At 38.8% G+C, this 23379-nt stretch overlaps 1 protein-coding gene across 3 annotated transcripts in view; it reads left to right on the top strand.

The window, feature by feature from the left end:
* The window catches only part of ZDHHC15 (zinc finger DHHC-type palmitoyltransferase 15), a 171381-nt gene that overhangs the window by 61386 nt on the left and 86616 nt on the right, over nucleotides 1-23379 (top strand). For all 3 annotated transcript variants that reach the window (XM_038587751.1, XM_038587752.1, XM_038587753.1), the window contains exon 3: nucleotides 11081-11175. In XM_038587751.1, coding sequence (XP_038443679.1) covers nucleotides 11081-11175 — 95 coding nt within the window. The remainder of the gene's footprint in view (nucleotides 1-11080; nucleotides 11176-23379) is intronic.

Below are 23379 nucleotides of genomic sequence, written 5' to 3'. Positions count from 1 at the left end.
ATTGACATTGCAACACAGTGACTAAATTCAGAAAAACTGCATGTTCAGGTGGATTTTTCTTTGGCAGTTGGTCATGTTCCTTATGGCTGAGCTTTTCTCTTGAAAACCTTTGGAGAAAAAAAAAAGAAAACCTTTGGACAAGTGGAAGGAAAAAAAAACACTTGAAATGTTTTTGGCTTTTATGTGGTAATCACAGCTCCAGCAGCTTCTGACACCCCATCACTGTGATCACTACCAGATAAACAAAAGACTGCTGTGCCTGTTTGCTTTAAAAAGGTGTTTCCCTGTTTCATTTCAATGTCAATGAATAGTGGCGTTTAGGAATACTGTTCACAAGCTCTTATTTTTCTAGTGATATGGAATCTCACTAGAGCATCACACTTAAAAAACTCATTGTCCGTGCAGTTTATAAGGATAATTATTCTAGATACTAAATAGTTAATATAAAGAAAAATGTTTCTGATTTTTTAAGGCAGAAAAAGAATGAACTTTCACACATTTGGAACCATACCTTAGGAACATTGAATATATAGGGAGAAACATAAAATGGAGAAACCTAGGTCCCATCCATAATATAATAATACTCACTCAGGATGAAATGAGGCAGAGATGTGGAAATTTCCTGCCGGGAATGTTGGAGACCAGTTTCCCCTTGGGATGGTAGACTGAACAACCAAATAACCCCTAAAGCCCCACTTTCCATGGTTTGTCTGTCTCAGAATCACCTGGGGGAGTTGCTAGAGTCTTGGACTCCATCTCTGACTACTGATTCACAATCCTTGGTATAGAGTTTGGGAATCTGCATTGTAATAACCTCCCACGGTGATTTTGATGCACACTGAAATTTGGGAACCACTGCTCCAAGGAAAAGAGCTTTGGACTGAGAATGAGGAAGCCTGGATTCTGGTTCCATTGCTTCCATAACTTTGCTAGGTAACCTTAATCAAATCACATACCCTACCTGTGTCTCAATTAGCTAGTTCTCTATAAAATGAGGAGGTGGAACTAGATGATTTCTATGTTCTCTAAGATTTTTTTTCTTTTAAAACTGAAATACAAAAAATGGGGATCCCTGGGTGGCACAGCGGTTTGGCGCCTGCTTTTGGCCTAGGGCGCGATCCTGGAGACCTGGGATCAAATCCCACATCGGGCTCCCGGTGCATGGACCTGCTTCTCCCTCTGCCTGTGTCTCTGCCTCTCTCTCTCTCTCTCTCTCTCTTCCCCTGTGTGACTATCATAAAGAAATAAAAAATTTTAAAAAACTGAAATACAAAAAATAAATAAAACTGAAATACAATTAACATATAATTTTATATTAGTTGCAGGTGTATATCCTTTAAAATTCTTATAAAATCTATAGTATAGTTCATATTCTGCCAATCCAGTGATAGACTTTTACTTAGTTATTTAACCTCATTGTCCTTCATTTTCTATTAAAAAAATGTGCTCATAACTTCTGTGAAACATTGGGATACAGGAACGAGAGTCAGCTCTTTTAAATTTTATGATTAAACCAGTTGTTAATTTGTAAAATCATCTGGAAAATTTTTATTTTTTATTACTGTTCTGATTTTATTTTATTTTGTATATTTTTATTGGAGTTCGATTTGCCAACATAAACATAACACCCAGTGCTCATCCCACCAAGTGCCCCCTCAGTGCCCGTCACCCAGTCACCCCATCCCCCTGCCCACCTCCCCTTCCACTATCCCTTGTTCATTTCCCAGAGTTAGGAGTTTCTCATGTTCTGTCACCCTCACTGATATTTCCCACTCATTTTCTCTCCTTTCCCCTTTAATCCCTTTCATACAGGGAATATAAAAAATAGTGGAAAAATTTTAAATCCGACACTTCCCATCTCAATCATTGCACTAAAAAATAAATAACCTTAGAACACTACTAAGTATGAGTCTAGTTTTCAACATGCAGGGGAGCCAGACTGCAGAAATTTATTACCTTTGAAGTACCCAATAAAGTTATTTTCTCCCAATTTCTTTGTAACCAAAAATTCCACAATTCCATTCCATACTGAAGGACAGGATTTAGCATATGTCCCTTTTAACTTAGACATGTAATAAAGTAGACATCTTCCATATATAAACTTCATAAAATCAAAGAAAACCATATCAAAACATAACACATAAAGAAATATTTTATTTTAAAATCAATTAAATAACATATAGTATATTACTAATTTCAGAGGTAGAGTTTAGTGATTTATCAGTTGCATATAACACCCAATGCTCATTACAAGTGCCCTTGTTAATGCCCATCACCCAGTTACCCCATTCCCCCAAACACCTCCCTCCAACAACCCTCCATTTGTTTCCTACAATTAAGAGTCTCTTAAAGAAACAGTTTTAAAGTATTCTAAGATCAAAAGTTTGAATAACACTTCACAAGGTCTAGGCTGTGGAGAAAGAGTCACTATTATTCACTGGTGATGAGAATATAAACTAAGGGGAAAAAAGGAAAAAAATAAACTAAGGAAAATATTTTAAGTTTTATAAAAAGATTTTATTTGTTTATTTGACAGAGAGAGAGAGAGAGAACACAAGCAGGGAGAACAGGTAGAGCAGTAGAGGGAGAGGGAGAAGCAGGTTCTCCACTGAGCAGGGAGCCCAATGCAGGGATTTATCCCAGGACCCTGGGATCATAACTTGAGCCAAAGGCAGACACTTAACTGAGCCACCCAGGCACCTCAATATTTTAAGTTTTTATTTCAATTCCAATTAGTTAACATACAGTGTGATATTATTTTTGGGTGTACAGTATAGTGATTCAACACTTCCACACAACACCTGGTGCTCACCAAAACATAGGTACACCTTAATCCCCATCATCTATTGAACCCACCCACCCACCCACCTCCCCTCTAGTAGCCATCAGGTTGTTTTTTATAGTTAAAAGTCTGTTTCTTGATTTGCCTCTCTCTTTTTTCTCCCTTTGCTTATTTATTTCTTTTTAATTTTAATTTAATTTTTAATTTAAATTCAAGTTAGTTAACATATACTATATTATTAGTATCAGGGGTAGAAATTAGTGATTCATCCGTTGCATTATAGCACCCAGTGCTCATTACATTAAGTGCCCTTCTTAATGCCCATCCCCCAATTACCCCATCCTCCCACCCATCTCCCCTCCAGCAACCCTCAGTTTGTTTCCTATAGTTAAGAGTCTCTTATGATTTGCCTCCCTCTCTGATTTTCTTCTTTTATTTTTTCTTCCCTTCCCCTATGTTCATCTGTTTGTTTCTTAAATTCCACATGAATGAAATCATATAGTATTTGTCTCTGACATTTCATTTAGCATAATACCCTCCAGTTCTTTCCATGTTGTTGCAAATGGTAAGATTTCATTCTTTTTGATGGCTGAATAATATTCCATTAAATATACATACCACTTCTTTATCCATTCATCAGTTGATGAACACTAGAACTGCTTACATAATTTGGCTATTATGAATAATGATTCCATAAACATAGGAATGTATATGTTCCTTTAAATTAGTGTTTTTGTATTCTGTGAGTAAATGCCCAGTAATATAAATCCTGGGTCATAGAACAGTTCTGTTTTAAATTTGAGGATCCTCCAAACTATTTTCCACAGAGGCTGCAACAGTTTGCATTCACACTAACAGTGCAAGAGGATTTCCCTTTCTCCACATCTTCACCAACACCTGTTATTTCTTGTGTTGTTAATTTTAGCCATTCTGACATATGTGAGGTGATATCTCATTATGTCTTTGATTTGCATTTCCTTCATGATAAGTGATATTGACCATCTTTTCATGTGTCTGTTGGCCATCTGAATGTCTTCTTTGGAAAAAATGTCTATTCCTATCCTCTACCCATTTTCTAATTGGACTAATCTTTTTTTTTTTTTTGGTGTTGAGTTTTATAAGTTCTTTATATATTTTGGTTTTTTGTGTGTTTTTTTTTATTTAAATTCAATTTGCCAACATATAACACCCAGTATCTTTATGTATTTTGGATACTAACCCCTATTAATACATCATTGACAAATATCTTCTCCCCTTCTATAGGTTGCCTTTTAGTTTTGGTGCTTCCTTCACTGTGCAGAGCTTTTGATTTTGATGAAGTCCCAATAGTTTATTTTTGTTTTTGTTTCCCTTGCCTTAGGAGACATATCTAGAAAGAAGTTACTGTGGCCAGTGTCAAAGAGGTTATTGCCTATGTTCTCTTCTAGGATTTTTATAGTTTCAGATGTGCATTGAGGTCCTTAATCCATTTTTATTCTATTTTTGTGTGTAGTATAAGAACATGGTCCATTTTCATTCTTTTGCTTGATGGTCTCCAGTATTCCCAGCACCATTGGTTGAAGAGACTATCTTTTCCTCATTAGACATTTTATTCTGCTTTGTTGAAGATTAATTGACTATATATTTATGGGTTCATTTATGAGTTTTCTATTCTGCTTCACTGATCTATGTGTCTATTTTTGTGTCAGTATCATATTGTTTTGATCACTATAGCTTTCCAATATAACTTGAAGTCAAATTGTGATGCCTCCAGCTTTGCTTTTCTTTGTCAAGGTTGCTTTGGCTATTCTGGGTCTTTTGTGGTTCTATACAAATTTTAGGATGGTTTGGTCAAGCTCTGTGAAAAATGCTGTGGTATTTTGGTATAGATTGCATTAAATATATAGATTGTTTTGGATAGTATACATATTTGAACAATATTTTTTTTTCCAATCCATGAGCATGGAATATCTTTCCATTTCTTTGTGTCCTCTTCAGTTTCTTTCATCAGCATTTTATAGTTTTCCAAGAACAGGTCTTACACCTTTTTGGTTAGGTTTATTCTTAGGTATCTTATGGTTTTTGGTGCAATTGTAAATGAGAATGATTCCTTAATTTCTCTCTCTGCTGCTTCATTATTGGTGTGTGGAAATGCAACAGATTTGTGTAGGATAATTTGGTATCCTGTTACTTTACTAAAATTATGTATTAGTATACTTTATTTGTGGAGTCTTTGAGGTTTTCTTTTTTGTATTTTTTGTTGTTGTTGTTGGAGTTCGATTTGCCAACATATAGTATAACCTGTTTGACCTATTCATTCTTTAGCAACATGTTGTTTAACCTCCATGTATTTGTGGTCTTTCCACACTTTTTCTTGTGGTTGACTTCTAGTTTCTTACTGTTGTAGTCACAAAAGGTGCATAATGTGACTTCAGTATTTTTGTGTTTATTGAGACCTGATTTGTGACCTAGTATGTGATCTATTCTGTAGAATGTCCCATGTGCATTTGAAAAGAATGCGTATTCTGCTGTTTTAGGATGAAATGTTCTGAATATATCTGTTAATTCCATTTGGTCCAGTATGCCATCCTAAGCCATTGTTTCCTTCTTTATTTTTTGTTTAGATGATCTGTCCATTGGTGTAACTGGGAGGTTAAATCCACTACTATTTTTGTATTATTATCAATTAGCTCCTTTATGTTTGTTATTGTTTTATGCATTTGGGTGCTCCCATAAGGGGACATAAATATTTACAATTGTTAGATCTTGTTGGATTGTCCCCTTTATTGGGATATAGTGCCCTTTTTTGTCTCTTTTTCCAGTCTGTTTTATTTTTTTGTAAAAATTTTATTTATTTATTTATTCATGAGAGACTCAGAGAGAGAGGCAAACACATAGGCAGAGGGAGAAACAGGCCCAATGTGGGACTTGATCCCAGGACTCCAGGATCACGCCCTGAGCCAAAAGCAGATGCTCAACTGCTGAGCCACCCAGGCATCCCTCCAGTCTGTTTTATTTTTTTAAGATTTAATTTTTTTATTCATGAGAGACTAAGAGAGAGAGAGGCAGAGACACAGGCAGAGGCAGGAGCAGGCTCTATGCAGGAAGCTCAATGTGGGACTTGATCCCGGGACTCCAGGATCACACCCTGGGCCAAAGGCAGGCATTAAACCACCGAGCTACCCAGGTGTTCCCTTCCAGTCTGTTTTAAAGTCTGGTTTGTCTGATATACTATTTCTACTGGCTTTCTTTTGACATACAGTTGCATGATAAATGTTTCTCCATCCCTCACTTTCAATCTGCAGGTGTCTTCAGGTCCACAATGAGTCTCTTTGCAACATATAGATAGATGGGTCTTGTTTTTTCATCCACTCTGACACCCTATGTCTTTTTTATTCAGCATTTAGTTCATTTATAAAGTAATTATTGGTAGATATGTATTTAGTCCCATTTTATTAGCTGTTTTGTCACTGATTCTGGTAATTTCTCGATCCTTTCTTGTCTTTGTCCCTTTTGTTTTCTTCTTTGACCTCAAAGAATCCCCTTTAATATTTCTTGCAGGGCAGATTTGGTGTGAAAAATTCCTTTAGTTTTTCTTTGTCTGTGAAACTCTTTATCTCTCCTTCTATTCTGAATGATAACTGTGCTGTATAGAATATTCTTGGTTGCAGACTTTTTCCATTTGGCACTTTGAACATATCATCCCATTCTTTTCTGGCTTACCAAGTTTCTGTTGAGAAGTCTCCAGCTGGCCTTATGGGTCTTTCCGTATCAGTTAAGGACTTTTTTTGTCTTGTTGCTTTTAAGATTTTTTTCTTTAGTGCTATATTTTGCAAATATACACTGGCCTGCTTTTATTGATTTTGATGGGAGTTCTCAATGCCACCTGAATCTGAATATCTATTTCTTCTCCAGATTTGGGAAGATTTCAGCCATTATTTTCTCAAATACACTTTATGCCCCCCTTTTCTCTCTCTTCTTCTTTGACTCCTATAATGTAAATGTTATTATGTTTGATGGAGTCACTGAATTCCCTGTCTATTCTCATTTTGCATAAGTTTCTCTGTCCTTTGTTCAACTTCATTATTTCCATTATTTTGTTCTATGCTGCTAATTCATTCCTCTATTTCTTCTAGCCTGCTGCTCATTGCATCAAGCCTGTTTCCAACCTTATTTATTGCACTCTTCATTTTTATTGATTCTTTTTTAACTCTGAGATCTCTGTAGTAAGGATCTCACTGACGTCTTCTATTCCTTTCTCATGCCCAGTGAGTATCCTTATGATCGTTACTTTAAGTTCTCCATCAGGCATGTTACTTATGTTTTACCTACATCTCTGGCCATGGCCTTTTATTGTTCTTTCATTTAGGATACAGTCCTCTGTCTTGGAGTCTCTGCCTTCTTCTCTGTGTTAGAAAAGAAGTTATGTCTCCTGATCCTAAAAGTAATGGCCTTATAAATAATAGTTCCTGTATTACAAAGGGCCTGACACTTCAGGGAATGTCTCTGGTGTGTACTGCTTGTTTTCTGCTGTTGTATTTTGCCTGCACTTCCTTCAAGCCAGTCTGTAGATACTCTCTGCCTGCTGTGTGCAGTGTTTGGCTCCTGGTCTGAATGTGGCAAGTTTTAACTAGATGTGTTCTTGTCTGCTTATGAAATGAAACCTGACACATCTCTGCCAGGGCTGAAGTCCTGCAGAACTCTCTGGTCAGGACATGTGGTATGGTCAGGAATTTGTTCTGGTCTTCTGGGGAGGGGCCCACTCTGTTGGGACTAAGGCAAACATGACTGATAAAGGCAGTCCCACCAGAGTGCAAGGGTGAGGGGCTTGGTGTAAGAATGTTAGGCAGCCAGTGTCGATTTTACACTGCTTCCTGTATGTGGCTTTGTGTTTATGCTAAGGGGAGGAGGGAAATGGCACCATCCAGCTCCTTTGTTCCTGGAGAGGAGTCTCCATGAACCCTGACGAGCAAATAATCTCCCCCTTGTGTATCCCAGGTGTTCTTCAGATCATTGTTTCCATGTTGTCTAATTCTGGTTTGTTTGCCTGCCTTCTCTCAAAAAGCATCAGTTGTCCTTCAGGCTCTATCCTAGCCAAGCCCACTGACCTTTAAAGCTCCAGGCTCTAAGCCTTGCTGGTTGCATGAACTCACAAAATTCAGCCCCTCTCATTTTCCAAGCTAATGGCTTTGGGGAAACCTTCTCCATGTGCATCCCCCATGTGCTTTTCTCTCTCTCTTCTCTCTCTCTCTCACTCTCTCCCCCCCTCCATCCATCCCTCCCTCTCTCCCTTCTCCATGACCACATTTCTCTCCCCTCCACAGTACCCACAATCCCTTTTACCCTAAACCATGTATCTGTACTTCCTACCTTCTTTGACATGGCTTCTTCTCTCCCTTTAGTTGTGTAGTTTGTTCTGTCAGTCTTCTTGCCTATTTCTGGGCCATTTATGATGATTTAATAGTTGTGTTCATGAATTGAAATGAGCTTAGGGTCCTCCACTCAACTGCGATCTTCTCTCTCCCCCAAATGAATTTTTACTATAAAGATAAACAGACTTCCAATATGTGGGATGATATACATGGAACTTCAATATCCTTATTCTGCCATGACCTGAAACCACCAGGGAGATGATAGTGTAACAGACCCTTGTAGGTACCTTACTTGATCCTGTGAAAGGAGTGTTGGAGCAGGTGATGTCCAGGGTCCCTTCCAACAACAGTCTTACTATCTGTACCACTCCAGCACTGATCACAGGACTTGGTGAACCACAATTCAGTGAGTGGCCATATGGAACCTCTGGTGCCCATCCATGGAGCATGGAGGATGCATGGGAGGATGCATGGTAGAGCAGCAGCAGGAAGGAGGCAGCGGACTGGCATGTGGGAGGTCAGTAGGTTCAGTGTGAGCAAGATCCCCATGCTCCCCTCATGTGAGTGTTCCCCTCATGGTTCTACCCTGCAATGCTTGGGCATGCCTGTCCTGAATACTACCTGAGTGGCCCTGTCCCAAATATCACCTGAGTGGCCTTATGGAACCTTATGGTTACTCTACACCAAAAAACAAACAAACAAACAAACAAAACTTTTTTTAATGGCAATTTGACATTATCTACCAAAAGGCTTATGTTTGGGCCTAGCAATCCCACTTTAAGGAATTGACCCTATAGATTTAGTACATGTGCTAATGACATACTTACAAAGTTTTTTTTACAGCATTCTTTGTATTAGCAAGAAAAGAGGGAGAAACAAAATTTTCATCAGAAACACTTTGGTTAAAAAAAAGAAATTTGGTTAAATTAGGCCACATTGATGCAGTGAAAACACATGCAGCTTTTTTTTAAAGATTTTATTTATTCATTCATGAGAGACAGAGAGAGAGAGAAAGAGAGAGAGAGAGAGAGAGAGAGAGAGAGAGGCAGAAACACAGGCAGAGGGAGAAGCAGGCTCCATGCTGGGAGCCTGACGTGGGACTCGATTCCAGGTCTCCAGGATCACACCCTGGGCTGAAGGCAGCACTAAACCATTAAGCCACCCGGGCTGCCCCCCATGCATTATTTTTAAAGGAGAATGAGGAAACTTACTCTTTGCAAGTTATACTAAATAGAATGATCTCCAACTTACAGAAAATGAAAAGAAATTTGTACAAAACTGTGTATATAATACTACTGTTTGTGTGAAAAAACAGTTTCAGTGCTTTTATATGTATAAAATCTACAAGTGTACAGAATAAAGTCATGAAACTGAGATTTGTTGCTTCCAGGAAGGAAACTTGGTGGCTGAGGGACAGGGATGGAAAGGAAACTTTTACTGTATGCTATTTTATGCCTTCAAATTTCGAATGTTGTGAATGTATTATCTTTCAAAAGAAATACAATGAAAAAAATTTTAAATATGACAAAAATTCCATATTTGTATTATGTTCATATATTTATATAAAAAGATAAAAATCAGAAGGTCTGGGATGATATATACCAAACAGCAAACAGGTATTAATGCCTTTAGGAGGAGGAGGTGGGAGGCTCGATGTATATGTGTGGTAGGTTTTACTTTTTACTTTAAATTTCTTGAATTTAAAAATGAGATTTCATAATTACACAAATTAGGCACATAAAAAAGGACTTGCACCATAAGATTAGGAACATTGGACCAAGAGAGTACAGGTTTTTCAATTCAGCCCTATATGTATAAGGTGCTCAGCCCTATTAACTTGTCCTTGAGTTATTCCCTTGGGTCTTTGTAATGGATTGAGGTAATAACACCTTGCCATGCAAGGACTTACAATGAAATAGTGAAATGACCATCAGTCTTATAATGGCCTCTGTAGAATAGTGAAGTTTTTGATATCAAAAGTGCTATAAAAAGAGTATAAAAAGATAAGCTATGGACCAACTTCTACAACTATTGCAATGATACAACTCACAATTCGAAAGTATATAATCTGAAGATACTGTCATGTTTTATTAGTTTAACAAAGTTGAAAGTGTCTGGTCTGTACATAATGAATGACCTTAACCATGTTGATGCTGCAAGTGAAAGTTCATTGTCATCTTTATACTAAGTTTATTGGTATTTTTAATGTAAAATTAGGACTGCAGATTATTCCTCCACCAGTCTTAGTCCAGGAATGAGGCTCTCACCAGATGCAGTTATGCAGTCATGTGGAACCTTGCTTTCTAGTGCTGGAAAAGATGTCTCTCATTACTGGCTTCAATAAATATGAGTCCAGACTGCTCACAAAAAATAAATATGTAGTCTTTGAGGCTACTGAAAAGATCTTGCAGTTTATAGACAGTAATACTGTGTTTAAGACCAGATTACATTAGATAGTAGGTGTATCACTTTGGATAGTCAGCTTCTCCTGATGGTTAACCAACTTTCCCTATCCTATTACCTATTTCACAAAGTTATTGAAACAATAAAAAGATATAATATCATGAAATCACGTTGTAAACTCTATAGCGTTGTGCAAATATTATCATTATCATCTTTTAGCAACTAAAATGGCAGAGATAATAAGTGGCTATGGGAGCTTCCCTCACATTGCTTTAAAAAAAAATTCCCCTTTATTTTTATAATCACATGGCAACTTTAAAAACATGCAACTTCCAGAAGGTCTCACTGAAAATTTGGCACTGTAACTTTTTCTATCACTGCATGGGAAAAAAGGTAAGAATTAACATTTTATAATAATACTAGAAAATACTTGGTAATAGGAAAACAAAACCAAAATTTGTTGTTTAGTGTTATGTCTTTCTGAACCCCTAGATATAAACAAAAGTGATAGTATAAACAATGAATTTTTTCTCTTAAATTTCAGTTATCTACCTCATATTCTACCATGCCATCTTTGTGTTCTTTACCTGGACCTACTGGAAGTCCATATTTACACTCCCACAACAGCCAAATCAGAAGGTAAGAATACTGGTTGCTTCTTAAAGGCTAAAAAACAGGAAAGCAGAAATGCAAAAAAGCAAATAACTTTCATTTACAGGAGAGATTAGGGTAATCTTTAAAAAGGACTCTTAATGATAAATGTAAATTAAGTGTAGGATGCTCTATTGCAAATTCACTGGCCATACATACTTGAAGACTAAGAAACCACTATTTCAATTAGTGATATAATTATTTTTTAAAAATTTTACTTCAATTCAATTTAGTTAACAGATACTGTATTATTATTTTCAGGAGTACAATTTAGTGATTCATCACCCAGTAGCACATATCACCCAGTGCTCATCCCATCAAGCTCCCTTCTTAATACCAAGTACCCAGTTTACACCATCTGCCCACCCACCTCCCCCCTAGCAACCCTCAGTTTGTTTCCTATAGTTAAGAATCTCTTATGGTTTCTCTCCTTCTCTATTTTTATCTTCTTTTAATTTCTTCTCCCTTCCCCTGTGTTCAGCAGTTTTGTTTCTTGAATTACACATATGAGTGAAATCATATTGTATTTGTCTTTCTCTGACTGATTTTGTTTAGCATAGTACCCTCTAGTTCCATCCACATCATTGCAAATGGTAAGATTTCATTCTTTTTGTAGGCTGAGTAATAGTCATATATATACCACATCGTCTTTATCCATTCATCTGTCAGTGGATATCTGGGCTTTTTCCATATTTTGACTACTGGAGACACTACTGCTATAAACACTGGGGTGCATGTACCTCTTCAAATCAGTACTTTTGTATGCTGTGGATAAATATCTAGCAGTATAATTGCTGGATTGTAGGTTAGTTCTATTTTTAACTTTCTTTTTTTTTGTTGTTTTGTTTTGTTTGTTCCTCTTTTTCTAGTTCCTTTAGATGGAAAGTTTGGTCCCTTGAGATTTTTCTTGCTTCTTGGTCTTTCCAGATTTTTTTTCTTGTTGACTTTGGGTTTCATAGCATTATTGTCAGAAAAGATGAGCAGTGTAACTTTGATCTTTTTGAATTTGTTGATACTTGTTTTGTGGCCTAATATGTAATCTGTTCCGGAGAATGTTCAATGTGCACTTGGAAAGAATGTGTATTTTGCTGTTTTAGGATGGATTGCTCTGAACATATCTGTTGAATCTCTCTGGTCTAGTGTGTCATTCAAAGACACTGTTTTCATGTTGATTTTCTGTTTGGATGATCTGTGATCAATATCAGTGGGGTGTGAAAATCCCCTACGATTACTATCTATTACTTCCTTTATGTTTATTATCGGCTACTTTAAGTATTGAATGCTCCCTTGTTGGGTGTATAAATATTTACAATTGTTATATCTTATTGGATTCTCCCCTTGATTATTATATAGTATTCTTCTTTGTCTCTTGTTACAGTCCTTATTTTAAAGTCTTTTTTTCTGATATAAGTATTGCTATCCTGGCTTTCTTTTCACATCCATTTGCCTGATAAATGCTTATCCATCCCCTCAATTTGTATCTGCATGTGTCTTTAAGTCTGAGATGAGTCTCTTGTAGGCAGCATATAGATAGGTCTTTTTTTTAGATAGGTCTTTTTTAATCCATTTTGTCACCCTATGTCTTTTGATTGGATCATTTAGTCCATTTACATTTAAAGTAATTATTGATAGGTATGTATTTATTATAACCATTCTGTTACTTGTTTTATAATTTTTGTAGTTTTTTCTGTATCCCTTTCTTACCTTGCTCTCTTCTCTCATGATTAGTTGGCTTTCTTTAGTGATAAACCTTGATTCCTTTCTCTCTATCTTTTGCATATCTATTACTGTTTTTTAAATTTTTGGTTACTATTTGGATTGTATATAGGATCTTCTGTATATGGTGGTCTATACTAATTTGATGGTTGGTTAAATTTGAACCCATTCTTGACTTCTCTCCTCCTCACTTTTTAAGTATATGGTGTCACACTTTACATTCTTTTATTTTGGGAGTCCCTTTACTGATTTTTACACATATACTTACTTTTACTACTTTTGTGCTTCCTACTTTCCTTACTCTTGCTTGTGGTCTTTCCTTTCCACTCAAAGACTCACCTTTAAAATTTCTTGCAGGACTGATTTAGTCTTTATGAATTCTTTGAACTTTTGTTTGAGCAAACGCTATCTCTTTATATTCTGAATGATAGCCTTGCTGAATAGAGTATTCTTGGCTGCAAAATTTTCCCATTCAGCACTTTGAATGTATCATGCCACTCTCTTCTTGCCTGCAGGTTTCTGTTGAAAAATCAGCTGATAGCCTTATGAAGGTTCCCTTTTATGTAACTGTCTTCTGTTCTCTTGTAGCTTTTAAAATTCTCTTTCTCACTACTTTTTTTGCCATCTTAGTTATTACTATGTATCTTGATGTGAACCTCCTTGGGTTGATTTTATTGTGGGATCTCTCTACCTGCTGAATCTGGATTTCTGTTTTCTTCCTCAAATTCAGGAAATTTTAGGCTATTACTGCCTCAAAAGCACCTCAATAAATTTTGCCTCAAATAAATTTTCTGCCCCTTTTCTCTCTTCTTCTGGGATCCATATGGGATCAAATGTTTTTTTTTTTTTTTTTTTTTTTTTTTTTATTTATGATAGTCACAGAGAGAGAGAGAGAGGCAGAGACACAGGCAGAGGGAGAAGCAGGCTCCATGCACCGGGAGCCCAACGTGGGATTCGATCCCGGGTCTCCAGGATCGTGCCCTGGGCCAAAGGCAGGCGCCAAACCACTGCGCCACCCAGGGATCCCGGGATCAAATGTTATTATACTTTATAGCACCACTGAGCTCCTTAAGTCTATTCTTGTTTTGCACATTTTTTCCTCTCGACTACTTCAGCTTGATTACTTTACATTACTCTCTCCTCCAGATCACTGACTCATTCTTCTGCCTCATCCAGTCTACTATATATTTCATCTAATATATTTTAAATTTCATGTATTGTATTCTTCATCTCTGGTTCTTTTATGTGTGTTCTGTATCTTTCATAAGGGTCTCACTGATGTCTTCCACTCTTCTCAAGCCCAATGCGTATAATCATTTCTTTAAACTATCAGGCAAATTACTTATCTGTGTTTCACTTTGGTCTCTTACTGTAATTCTGTTATTTTATTTGGGACATACTCCTCTGTATCCTCATTTGCCTTACTCTCTGTATCTGTTTCTCTGTGTTAGGAAAGACAGATCTGTCCCCTGCACTTGAAAGTAATAGCCTTATGGAGAAGAGTCCTGTAGTGCCCTACTGTGCACTATCCCCTGTTCAGAACCTGGCACTTCAGGGATGTCTCCTATGTGTAATTCACACACTCTGCCACTGTGACTAAGCTACCTTTGCCCTCAGTCCTGTCATCCCTATTGGTTCTTTGCCTTTTGTCAGTAGCTCTTTCTCCCTGTGGTGTAGGGCAATATGAGGATGCCTTGAGCTTAAGTTAAGTCAGAACAGGCATTTGCCAGAGATGCAATAGCATGTAACTTCTGGGTGCTTTCCCCATGTTGTCCCTGAGAAGCCTTCACTGGTGGGCAAAGCCTGAAGTCAGACCAATAGTCTGCTTCTAGCCGTCTGCTGGGACCTTAGTCCGAGTGGTGTTTGTGGTTATCTTTCCCTCTCTCCTAAGGCACACACTTTGGTGTGCTGCTAGCCATTATAGGAGCTGCTTGCACACTACCAGACCTGTGGCATCATCCTGTATGGGCTTTGGCCAAAAGCATATTGAAGAGTGCACATCTACTGGAGCACCATGGGGGAAGGAGGTATTGGTTGGTGTCACTGTGTTGACAGCAAATTTTGTGTGCCTGTGGTCCTCTGTGGGAGGGGCCCTGCAGTGACAGACTGAGATGGGGTATCTGGAGCAGTGAACTGGCAGAAGCAATGCATGGAGGATTTAAGTGGCACTGCTAGCAATTTACATAGCAAGTCCAACTCTAGGGCTGGGGAGAGAAATGGCATCTAGCTCCTTTGTTTCTGGAGTTGTTTGTTAGTTCTGTCCCTCCAGGACATGCCTGAGATTAATAAATAACTCACTCCCATATGCCCCAGGCACCTTTCAAACTGCTGCTTCTATACTGTATCTTCTCAGGCTGTTTATTGCGCTGTTTCTTTAAGGGTAGGTACTCAGTTTCTTCTTGTCCACCAGCTCTTCCAGAGCTGAACCTGCTGATTTTTAAAAATTTCAGGTTTTAAGTCCTGAAGTTATAAAAGTTCATGAAATTTGGCCCCTCTGGTTTTTAAAGACAAATGATATGGGGTTTTGTATTCTCTGTGCAAACTTCCTAGTGTGGGGTTTGTTTCACTCCCCTTTTCATGCTTAAGCCTTCCTTCTCTCCCGCAGACAGTCTCAGGAGCCCCTTTAGTTCCTGACTGTGTCTCCACCCTTCCTACCCTCTTTAACATGGCCTCTTTTCTGCATTTAGTTGTGGAGTTTATTCTGCCAGTCTTCAGGTCATTTTCCAGGTTATTACACTGATGTGAGTGTTATCTAGTTTATCTGCAGGAAGAAGTGAGCCTAGGGTCCTCCCACTCTGCCATCTTCCCTGAAAGCCCCTTTATCATATATTTTTTATGCTATCTATAAGCAACTCACTTTATAACAAAAAGTAAATAGACTGAAAGTGAAAGGATGGAAAAAGTTATTCCAAGCAAATAGTAATTTTAAAAGACCAAGGGTAGGTATACAATATCACATGAAAAAGGGCTTTAAGCCAAAAAATATTACAAGATACAAAGAAAAAAAGACCATATTAGTGATGTCAGAAATATGGCAAAGTAGAAAAGACAGCCTTTTTCTTACCACAAAAACAAACAAACAAACAAACAAACAGACAGTATGTTTGAATGAAAATAGCACTGGTAGAGCTCAAGAGTCTAATTAAGAACATACAACAACACAATAAAATAAAAAAAGGAGAATAATCTCACAGAAGGATTACTGGGGAAAGCAGCATGGCTGAGACATCTGGAAAAGACTAAGAACAAAGAAAATGGGCAAAGGTTATCAGTATCAGCCATGTGGCAGGTAACAATAAAGTTCCCAGTGTCCTGCTCAATGGAGGAACCTTGCAGTTTTTGCCTCTGAGGACTTCAACAACTCCCAAGGCAGCCACAAATTCCCACTTCTTTTATAGCAGAGCACTCCATAATGTTTGTTGTATGGGACCGAACCCAGCAGCCTGCTCTGCAGATGATACTGGCAGCTTTTGCAACTGAAGTAACCAACAGCTATCACCACCACAGACTCCCTATAGAGTGAGACACTGCTGAGAACTTCATATGAAACAGCCACTGTTGTGCCACACCAGTACCAGGTCTGCCATCCCCCTCCCTGCCAAACCTGTGCTTGCCCTAGATACTAGAGCCCTGGCCACTTCATGTACACCTGAACAGCAGACCCCAGCTTCACAACCACTGAATGCACACTCATGCTCCAGACCCTGACTCAATGGCCATTCTTCATGCACCAGCACCTCCAAAACCAGAGCCACCGACACTGCAGGGTATCCCATATCCTAGACTCTGAGACACTATCATTTCATACATACTTGTACTCTGGACCCTGGTTCCATGGCCACTCCTCAAGTACTCATAGGAATTGAAGCACTGCTGCAGCGGGTACACCAGCCCTCTAGAACTCAGGTCCACAGCTGCTCCACAAGTGCTGAAACTTAGGACACCCAAGCTACTGCCATAGCAGGCTCATCCATGCATCTCACAAGCTACTCCCTGGACCCCTGCTTTGTAACTGCTCTGTGAGTTCTTTCACAAAGAGTGATGGGGTCATTTCAACAGCAGGAGTACCTGTGCCTCAGATCTCAGAGCCCCTGTAGCTTTGTGCAAGCCTGTACTCTGGTCCCCAGCTCCATGGCTGTTCTGCAAGGACCTTACCTCACACACCATTACCAACACTACAGTAGGGGTGCTTGTACCCCAAGCACTAATATCACCACTACCCCAGGCCCCAGAGCAACCCTAGGGGCTTCATGCATGCCTCCACCCCAGATTCTGGCTCCATTGCTACTCCATGGGCACCCATGCATAAAACATCATTGACATAGCCATTGTAAGTGTGCTCACAAGCTGAATCCAGGGCCTGGAAAGATCCTCTCAGCCATGACTTCCACCATGGGAGGAAAAGAGACCAGGAGGCCCCAAGCGCCTTCACCACTGAAGACCCCAACAGCCCTCACTGCCACTGCAGACACCTGTGGGCTTGACCACCAAAGACCCCTTTAGTGTATGTTGATTCTGATGACAGGTAACAGAGGTGCACAGGGACCATGCTACTGCATCTACTCTGGAGCTAAAACTGCCTCATCCCACCCATCAAGCACCCTTGCACCAATCTACAGGTGATGGTCTTTCTTCACTGAAACCAGTCCATATAGTCTGGAAAAGATGACAGCTCCATCAAATATGCACATAAAAGCTCAAGGAAAAATGACCATTCAAGGAACAATATTCCAATAACTACCTGCAAAGAAATAGATATCTATTAAAAAAAACTACCTCAAAATAATTGTTTTAAGGAAGCTCAGCAAACAGTAAGAGAACACAGATAAATAGCTTAACAAAATCAAGAGTACAATATATAAACAAAACAAGAAGTTAAACAAAAATAAACCGTAAAAAAGAACCAAATTCTGGAGCTAAAGAACACAAGGAAATGAAAAACAGTAGAGACAATATTGACAGCATTCTTAATCAAGCAGAAGAAAGAATCTACAAACACAAAGACAGGTCCTTTGAAATTACCCAGTTAAGGGAACAGAAAGAAAAACAAATGAAATAGTAAAGACAGCTCATGGAACCTGTAAGACACTATCAGGCATAAGAATATATGCATTATGGGAATAAAAGAAGAAGAAAGGGGAAGAAAGCTTTAAATAAGAAATAATGGTTGAAAACTTCCCAAATTTGATGAGACATATGGACATTCAGATATATGAAGGCCAAAAGTCCCCAAATAGGTTAAACCAAAAGAAGAATTCACCAAGACACATTATTTTTTTTAGAGAGGAGACAGAGCATACACAAGTTAGGGAGAGAGGGGTAGAGGGAGAGAGAGAATCATAAGCAGAATCCATGCCCAGCACAGAGCCCAACATGGGGTTCATCTCACAACCCTGAGCTCATGACCTAAGCTGAAATCAAGACTTGGATGCTTAACTGACTAAGCCACCCAGGTGCCCCCACCAAGACACGTTATAATCAAACTTTAAAAAATCAAAGACAGGTTGCCTAGGTGGCTCAGTTTGTTAAGCATCTGCCTTCACCTTGGGTCATGATCCCAGGGTCCTGAGATTGAGCCCCACATCTTGCTCTCCTTCTGCCTCCTGCTCCCCCTGCTTGTATTCTCTGCCTATCAAATACATACATATCTTTAAAAATCAAAGACAAAGAATTCTGAAAGCAGCAAGAGAAAATAAGTTAGTTCTTTTCATGGGAACCCCTATAAAGCTATCAGTGGATGTCTCAGCAGAAACCTTGTATATAAAGACTTTGTAGGATGATATATTTAAACTCCTGGTAGAAAAAGAAAAAATGATGGACCAAGATTGCTTTACTTAGCAAAGCCATCCTTTAGAAATGAAGGAGAGATACTTTCCCATCGAGCAAAACCTGACAGAGTCCATCACCAGGAGAACTGTCTTACCAAAAAAGTGTTGAAGGGAGTTCTTCAAGCTAAAATGGAAATATTCTGATTAGTAATATGGACACATATGAAAGTAAATAAAAATCACAGGTAATGGTTACTATATAACCATTTAAAAATACTACAATACTGTAAAGGTAGTGAGTAAATCACTTTTAACTCTAATATAAAGGTTAAAAGACAAATCATTAAAATAGCCATAAAATATAAAATAACCATAGCTAAAATAATTATTAATGAATATACTATGAAAAGGTGTAAATTGTGAAATCAAAACCATAAAATACCGAGGGGAAGAGATAGGGTGACATTTTTGTATGTATCCAAAGTTGCCTTCTAACTAGCTTCAGATAGAATAATACAAATGTGTTTAATGAAAGGTCAATGGTAACCACGAATTAAAAAATGAACTCAAGGGACACCTGGGTGGCTCAGTTGGTTTAGTGTCTGCCTTCAGCTCAGGCCATTATCCCAGGGTTTTGGGATTGAGCCTTCACTGGGCTTCCTGCTCAGCAAGGAGCCTGTTCTCCCTCTCCCTCTGCTGTTGCCCCTGCTTATGCATGCACTCTCTTTCTGTGTCAAACAAATAAATAAAATCTTCAAAAATATAAAAATAAATTCAAGCAGATACACAAAAGATAAAGAAATAAAAGCACACCACTATACAAAACATCAAATCACAAAGGAAAATAGCAAGGAGAAAAAGAAACAAAGAAACTACAAAACAGCCAGGAAACAATTAACAAAATGGTATAGTACATCCTTACCTATCAGTTATTTAAATGTGAATAGATTAAATTCTCCAACCAACAGGCTGGATCGAGTGGATGAATGGATTTTAAAACAAAACACAACTATATGCTGCATGTAAGACAATCACTTCAGATTTATGGATACACATAGGCTGAAAGCAAAGGAATACTAAAAGATATTCCATGCAAATGAAAATCAAAAGCAATTAAGGGTGCTATACTATAGCAGACAAAAGAGACTTTAAGTCAAAAACTGTAACAGGAGACAAAGAAGATAATTATATAATGATACAGGGTTAAATTCATCAGAAGGGTATAAAATTGTAAATATATATGTACCCAACACTGGAGCATCTAAACATACAAAGATTGGCAGAACCAAGGTGAGAAATGGACAGGAATACAGTAATAGGGGACCTCAGCACTCCATTTTTATCAATGCATAGATCATCCAGACAGAAAATTAATAAGGAAAAAGCAAATTTGAATAACACTATAAACCAAATGGACCAAAAAATATATACAAAACATTCTACTAGCAACAGAATAATACATTTTTTCCTCTTCACACACAGAACATTATCTAGACTAGACTATCTACTTGACAAAAAAACAAATACTAAATTTAAGAAAATTGAAATCATATTAAGGATAATTTTTGATCATAACTTCATGAAACTAGAAATCAATAACAGGATGAAAACTGGAAAATTTATATGTATCGGGAGAAGACAGTACATTTCACAACTCATTTTACAAGGATGGCATTATCATGATAACAAAGCCAGACAAAGCCATTACAAGAAAAGAAAACTACAGACCAATATCCTTGGTGAACATAGATGTAAAATCCTTAACAAAATAAAGGAAACCAAGTTCAACAGCATATTAAAAAGATCATTCATCATGGCCAAGTGGGATTCATACTCAGGATACAAGGATGGTTTGACATATATAAATCAATAAATGTGATACACCATATTTACAAAATGAAGGATAAAAATCATACGATGCTTTCAATAGATACAGAAAAAGCATTTGACAAATTTTAACATCATTTCATGATTAAAAAAAAAACTCGGGAAGCTGAGAAGATGGCGGAGGAATAGAGGTCCTCAACTCACCTGGCCCCACCAACTTACCTAGATTACTTTCAAACCATCCTGAAAACCTACAAGTTCGACCTGAGATTTAAAGAGAGAACAGCTGGAACACTACAGAGAGAAGGGTTTTTGCTTCTAACAAGGTAGGAGGGTGGAAAAATTTTTTTAAAAAGTCAAGTGGGGCAGGGGCCTCGTGAGGAGCCAGGCTAAAGCCCAGCGGCCAAAGCCTCCGGACAGGAAAGCCTAGTCCCAGAGAAGCAGGAACTTTAGAAACTCCCCACCGGATTCTTCCAGGACTGAAAGGTGCTTAGCAGGGAAATGAAGCCGAATAGCAGGAGGGGCAGTGGAGCCTTCGGTTTCCCAGAGTCACTAATACAGGAAGTGCACCCCGGGGGAGAGAGCACCACAGACTGTGGGCCAAACTCGGTAAAGGGCTGGAGTGCACACCCAGCGGGACCTCGGGAGGAGCCGGTCAGTCAGGCTGGGACTCCGGGTGGAGGGGGCTGTGCCCTGCTGCCTTCAGGAGCTGTGCCTCCGAAGCACGATTCCAGCAGCACAGGCCTGGGATTCCAGCGCACCCTGTGGACACAGCCCACGATCCTGCACTCCCCCGGGAAAGGTGGAGGCGGGGAGGGCACAGGACAGCAAGGACTCTCCTGCGCTGGGCACCCCCAAGCTGTGCAGATCACCACACCTGCAATGGCCTGGGAGCATCTAAGCAGGTACAGACTGAGAGACTGTGGTAGTTACTGCCGGGAGCTGACTCCAAAGCTGGAGACCTGGCCACTGCCATTGTTGTTGTTCCCCCTTGTTTCACTGTGTGCCTGGGAGGAGCGGGGACACCAGGGGACAGACACCTCAGGGGGTAAACAGCTCCCACTGAGCCCAGCACCAGGCAGGGGGTGGAGCATCTCCCCCAACTGCACACGCCTGAGAATCAGCACAGCAGGCCCCTCCCCCAGAAGACCAGCTGGAAGAACAGGGGAAGAGCAAGTTCTTGACCAAGCAGCACTAGAAAGCTCCAGAGGAAGTCGAGAGATTTACAATATATAGAACCAGAGGGTACCCCTCCTATTTTTTTCCTTTTCTTCCTTTTTCCAGTAAAACTCGTTTTTATATCACACTGTAAATTTTCAACTTTTTTTCCCTTTTCCCACCTTAACTACGATATTTTACCACCTCTTCATTTTTAAGATTCTTCCTTTGTGACTTTCATATTTCTACAATTACAGGTCCTAGATATATTTTCCACTTCTAGATTCCCTTCACCATACTCAACGTAATTTTGGGAGATATACAAGATATGGGTTTTTTTTTGTTTTCTCTGCCTCATTTTGTTATACAATGGTGGAAGTTAATACCTTCTAAAACATAACCGCATGCACCCAGAACCAACTGGTATATGGTGCTTGTTCATTCTGTGAAATTCATCATTCCCATTCTGCCCCATTCTTTTATCTCATTTATGTTTTGGTGGTCAATGTTGGGGCCTTCTATAAGTATTTCTGGTTTATATAAACTCGGGACAGAGCATCTTCTAACATCTTCTAACGTACAGAACTTAATATACTCAGAAACAAGGGGATCACCCTCTAGAACCCCTCAGGTAGACTACATTCTCCCTCCACTACAACTTCCTCACCACCACCATCTCCCAGCACCCCCTTTTTCTTTTCTTTTCCCTTTTTCTTTCTCTTCTTCTTTGGGATTCTTGGCCTTTTATTTTATAACACCTTGTTTTAAAATATGTTTTTCACTTTAGAGATCCTTTTGTTTTATAACATTCTTTGTTTTCAATTTCTGGTCTCTGACCTCATCAGAATCATCTAGGGTGAAATTTACTTAGGCCATGATTGATGTTCTTGACTCAGTCTGCTTATACAGCCAATCTGCACTGAGCAAAATGACTAGAAAGAAGAACTCTCCACAAAAGAAAGAATCAGAAACCATACTCTCTCCCACAGAGTTACAGAATTTGGATTACAACTCGATGTCAGAAACCCAAATCAGAAGCACAATTATAAAGCTACTTGTAGCTCTGGAAAAAAATCATAAAGGATTCAAAAGACTTCATGACTGCAGAATTTAGATCTAATCAGGCCAAACTTAAAAATCAATTAAGTGAGATGCAATCCAAACTGGAGGTCCTAACAATGAGGGTTAATGAGGTAGAAGAACCAGTGAGTGACACAGAAGACAAGTTGATGGCAAGGAAGGAAGCTGAGGAAAAAAGAGAAAAAAAATTAAAACACCGTGAGGGAAGATTAAGGGAAATAAATGATAGCCTCAGAAGGAAAAATCTAGGTATAATTGGGGTTCCAGAGAGCGCCAAGAGGGCCAGAGGGCCAGAAAGCATATATGAACAAATCATAGGTGATAACTTCCCTAACTGGTGGAGGAAAACAGGCATTCAGATCCAGAGGATAGAGAGATTCCCCCCCGAATCAATAAAAACCGTTCAACAGGTCGACATTTAATAGTGAAACTTGCAAATTCCAAAGATAAAATCTTTAAAGCAGGAAGAGACAATTGATCCCTAACTTCAATGGGGAGAAATGTTAGATTAACAGCAGACCTCTCCACAACGACCTGGCAGGCCAGAAAGAGCTGGCAGGATATATTCAGGGTCCTAAGTGAGAAGAACCTGCAGCCAAGAATACTTTATCCAGAAAGGCTCTCATTCAGAATAGAAGGAGAC

Source organism: Canis lupus, chromosome X (assembly GCF_011100685.1).
Source record: "Canis lupus familiaris isolate Mischka breed German Shepherd chromosome X, alternate assembly UU_Cfam_GSD_1.0, whole genome shotgun sequence".
NCBI lineage: Eukaryota > Metazoa > Chordata > Mammalia > Carnivora > Canidae > Canis > Canis lupus.
Note: the sequence above shows the minus strand (reverse complement) of the source record. Positions and strands in the feature narration are given on the sequence as shown.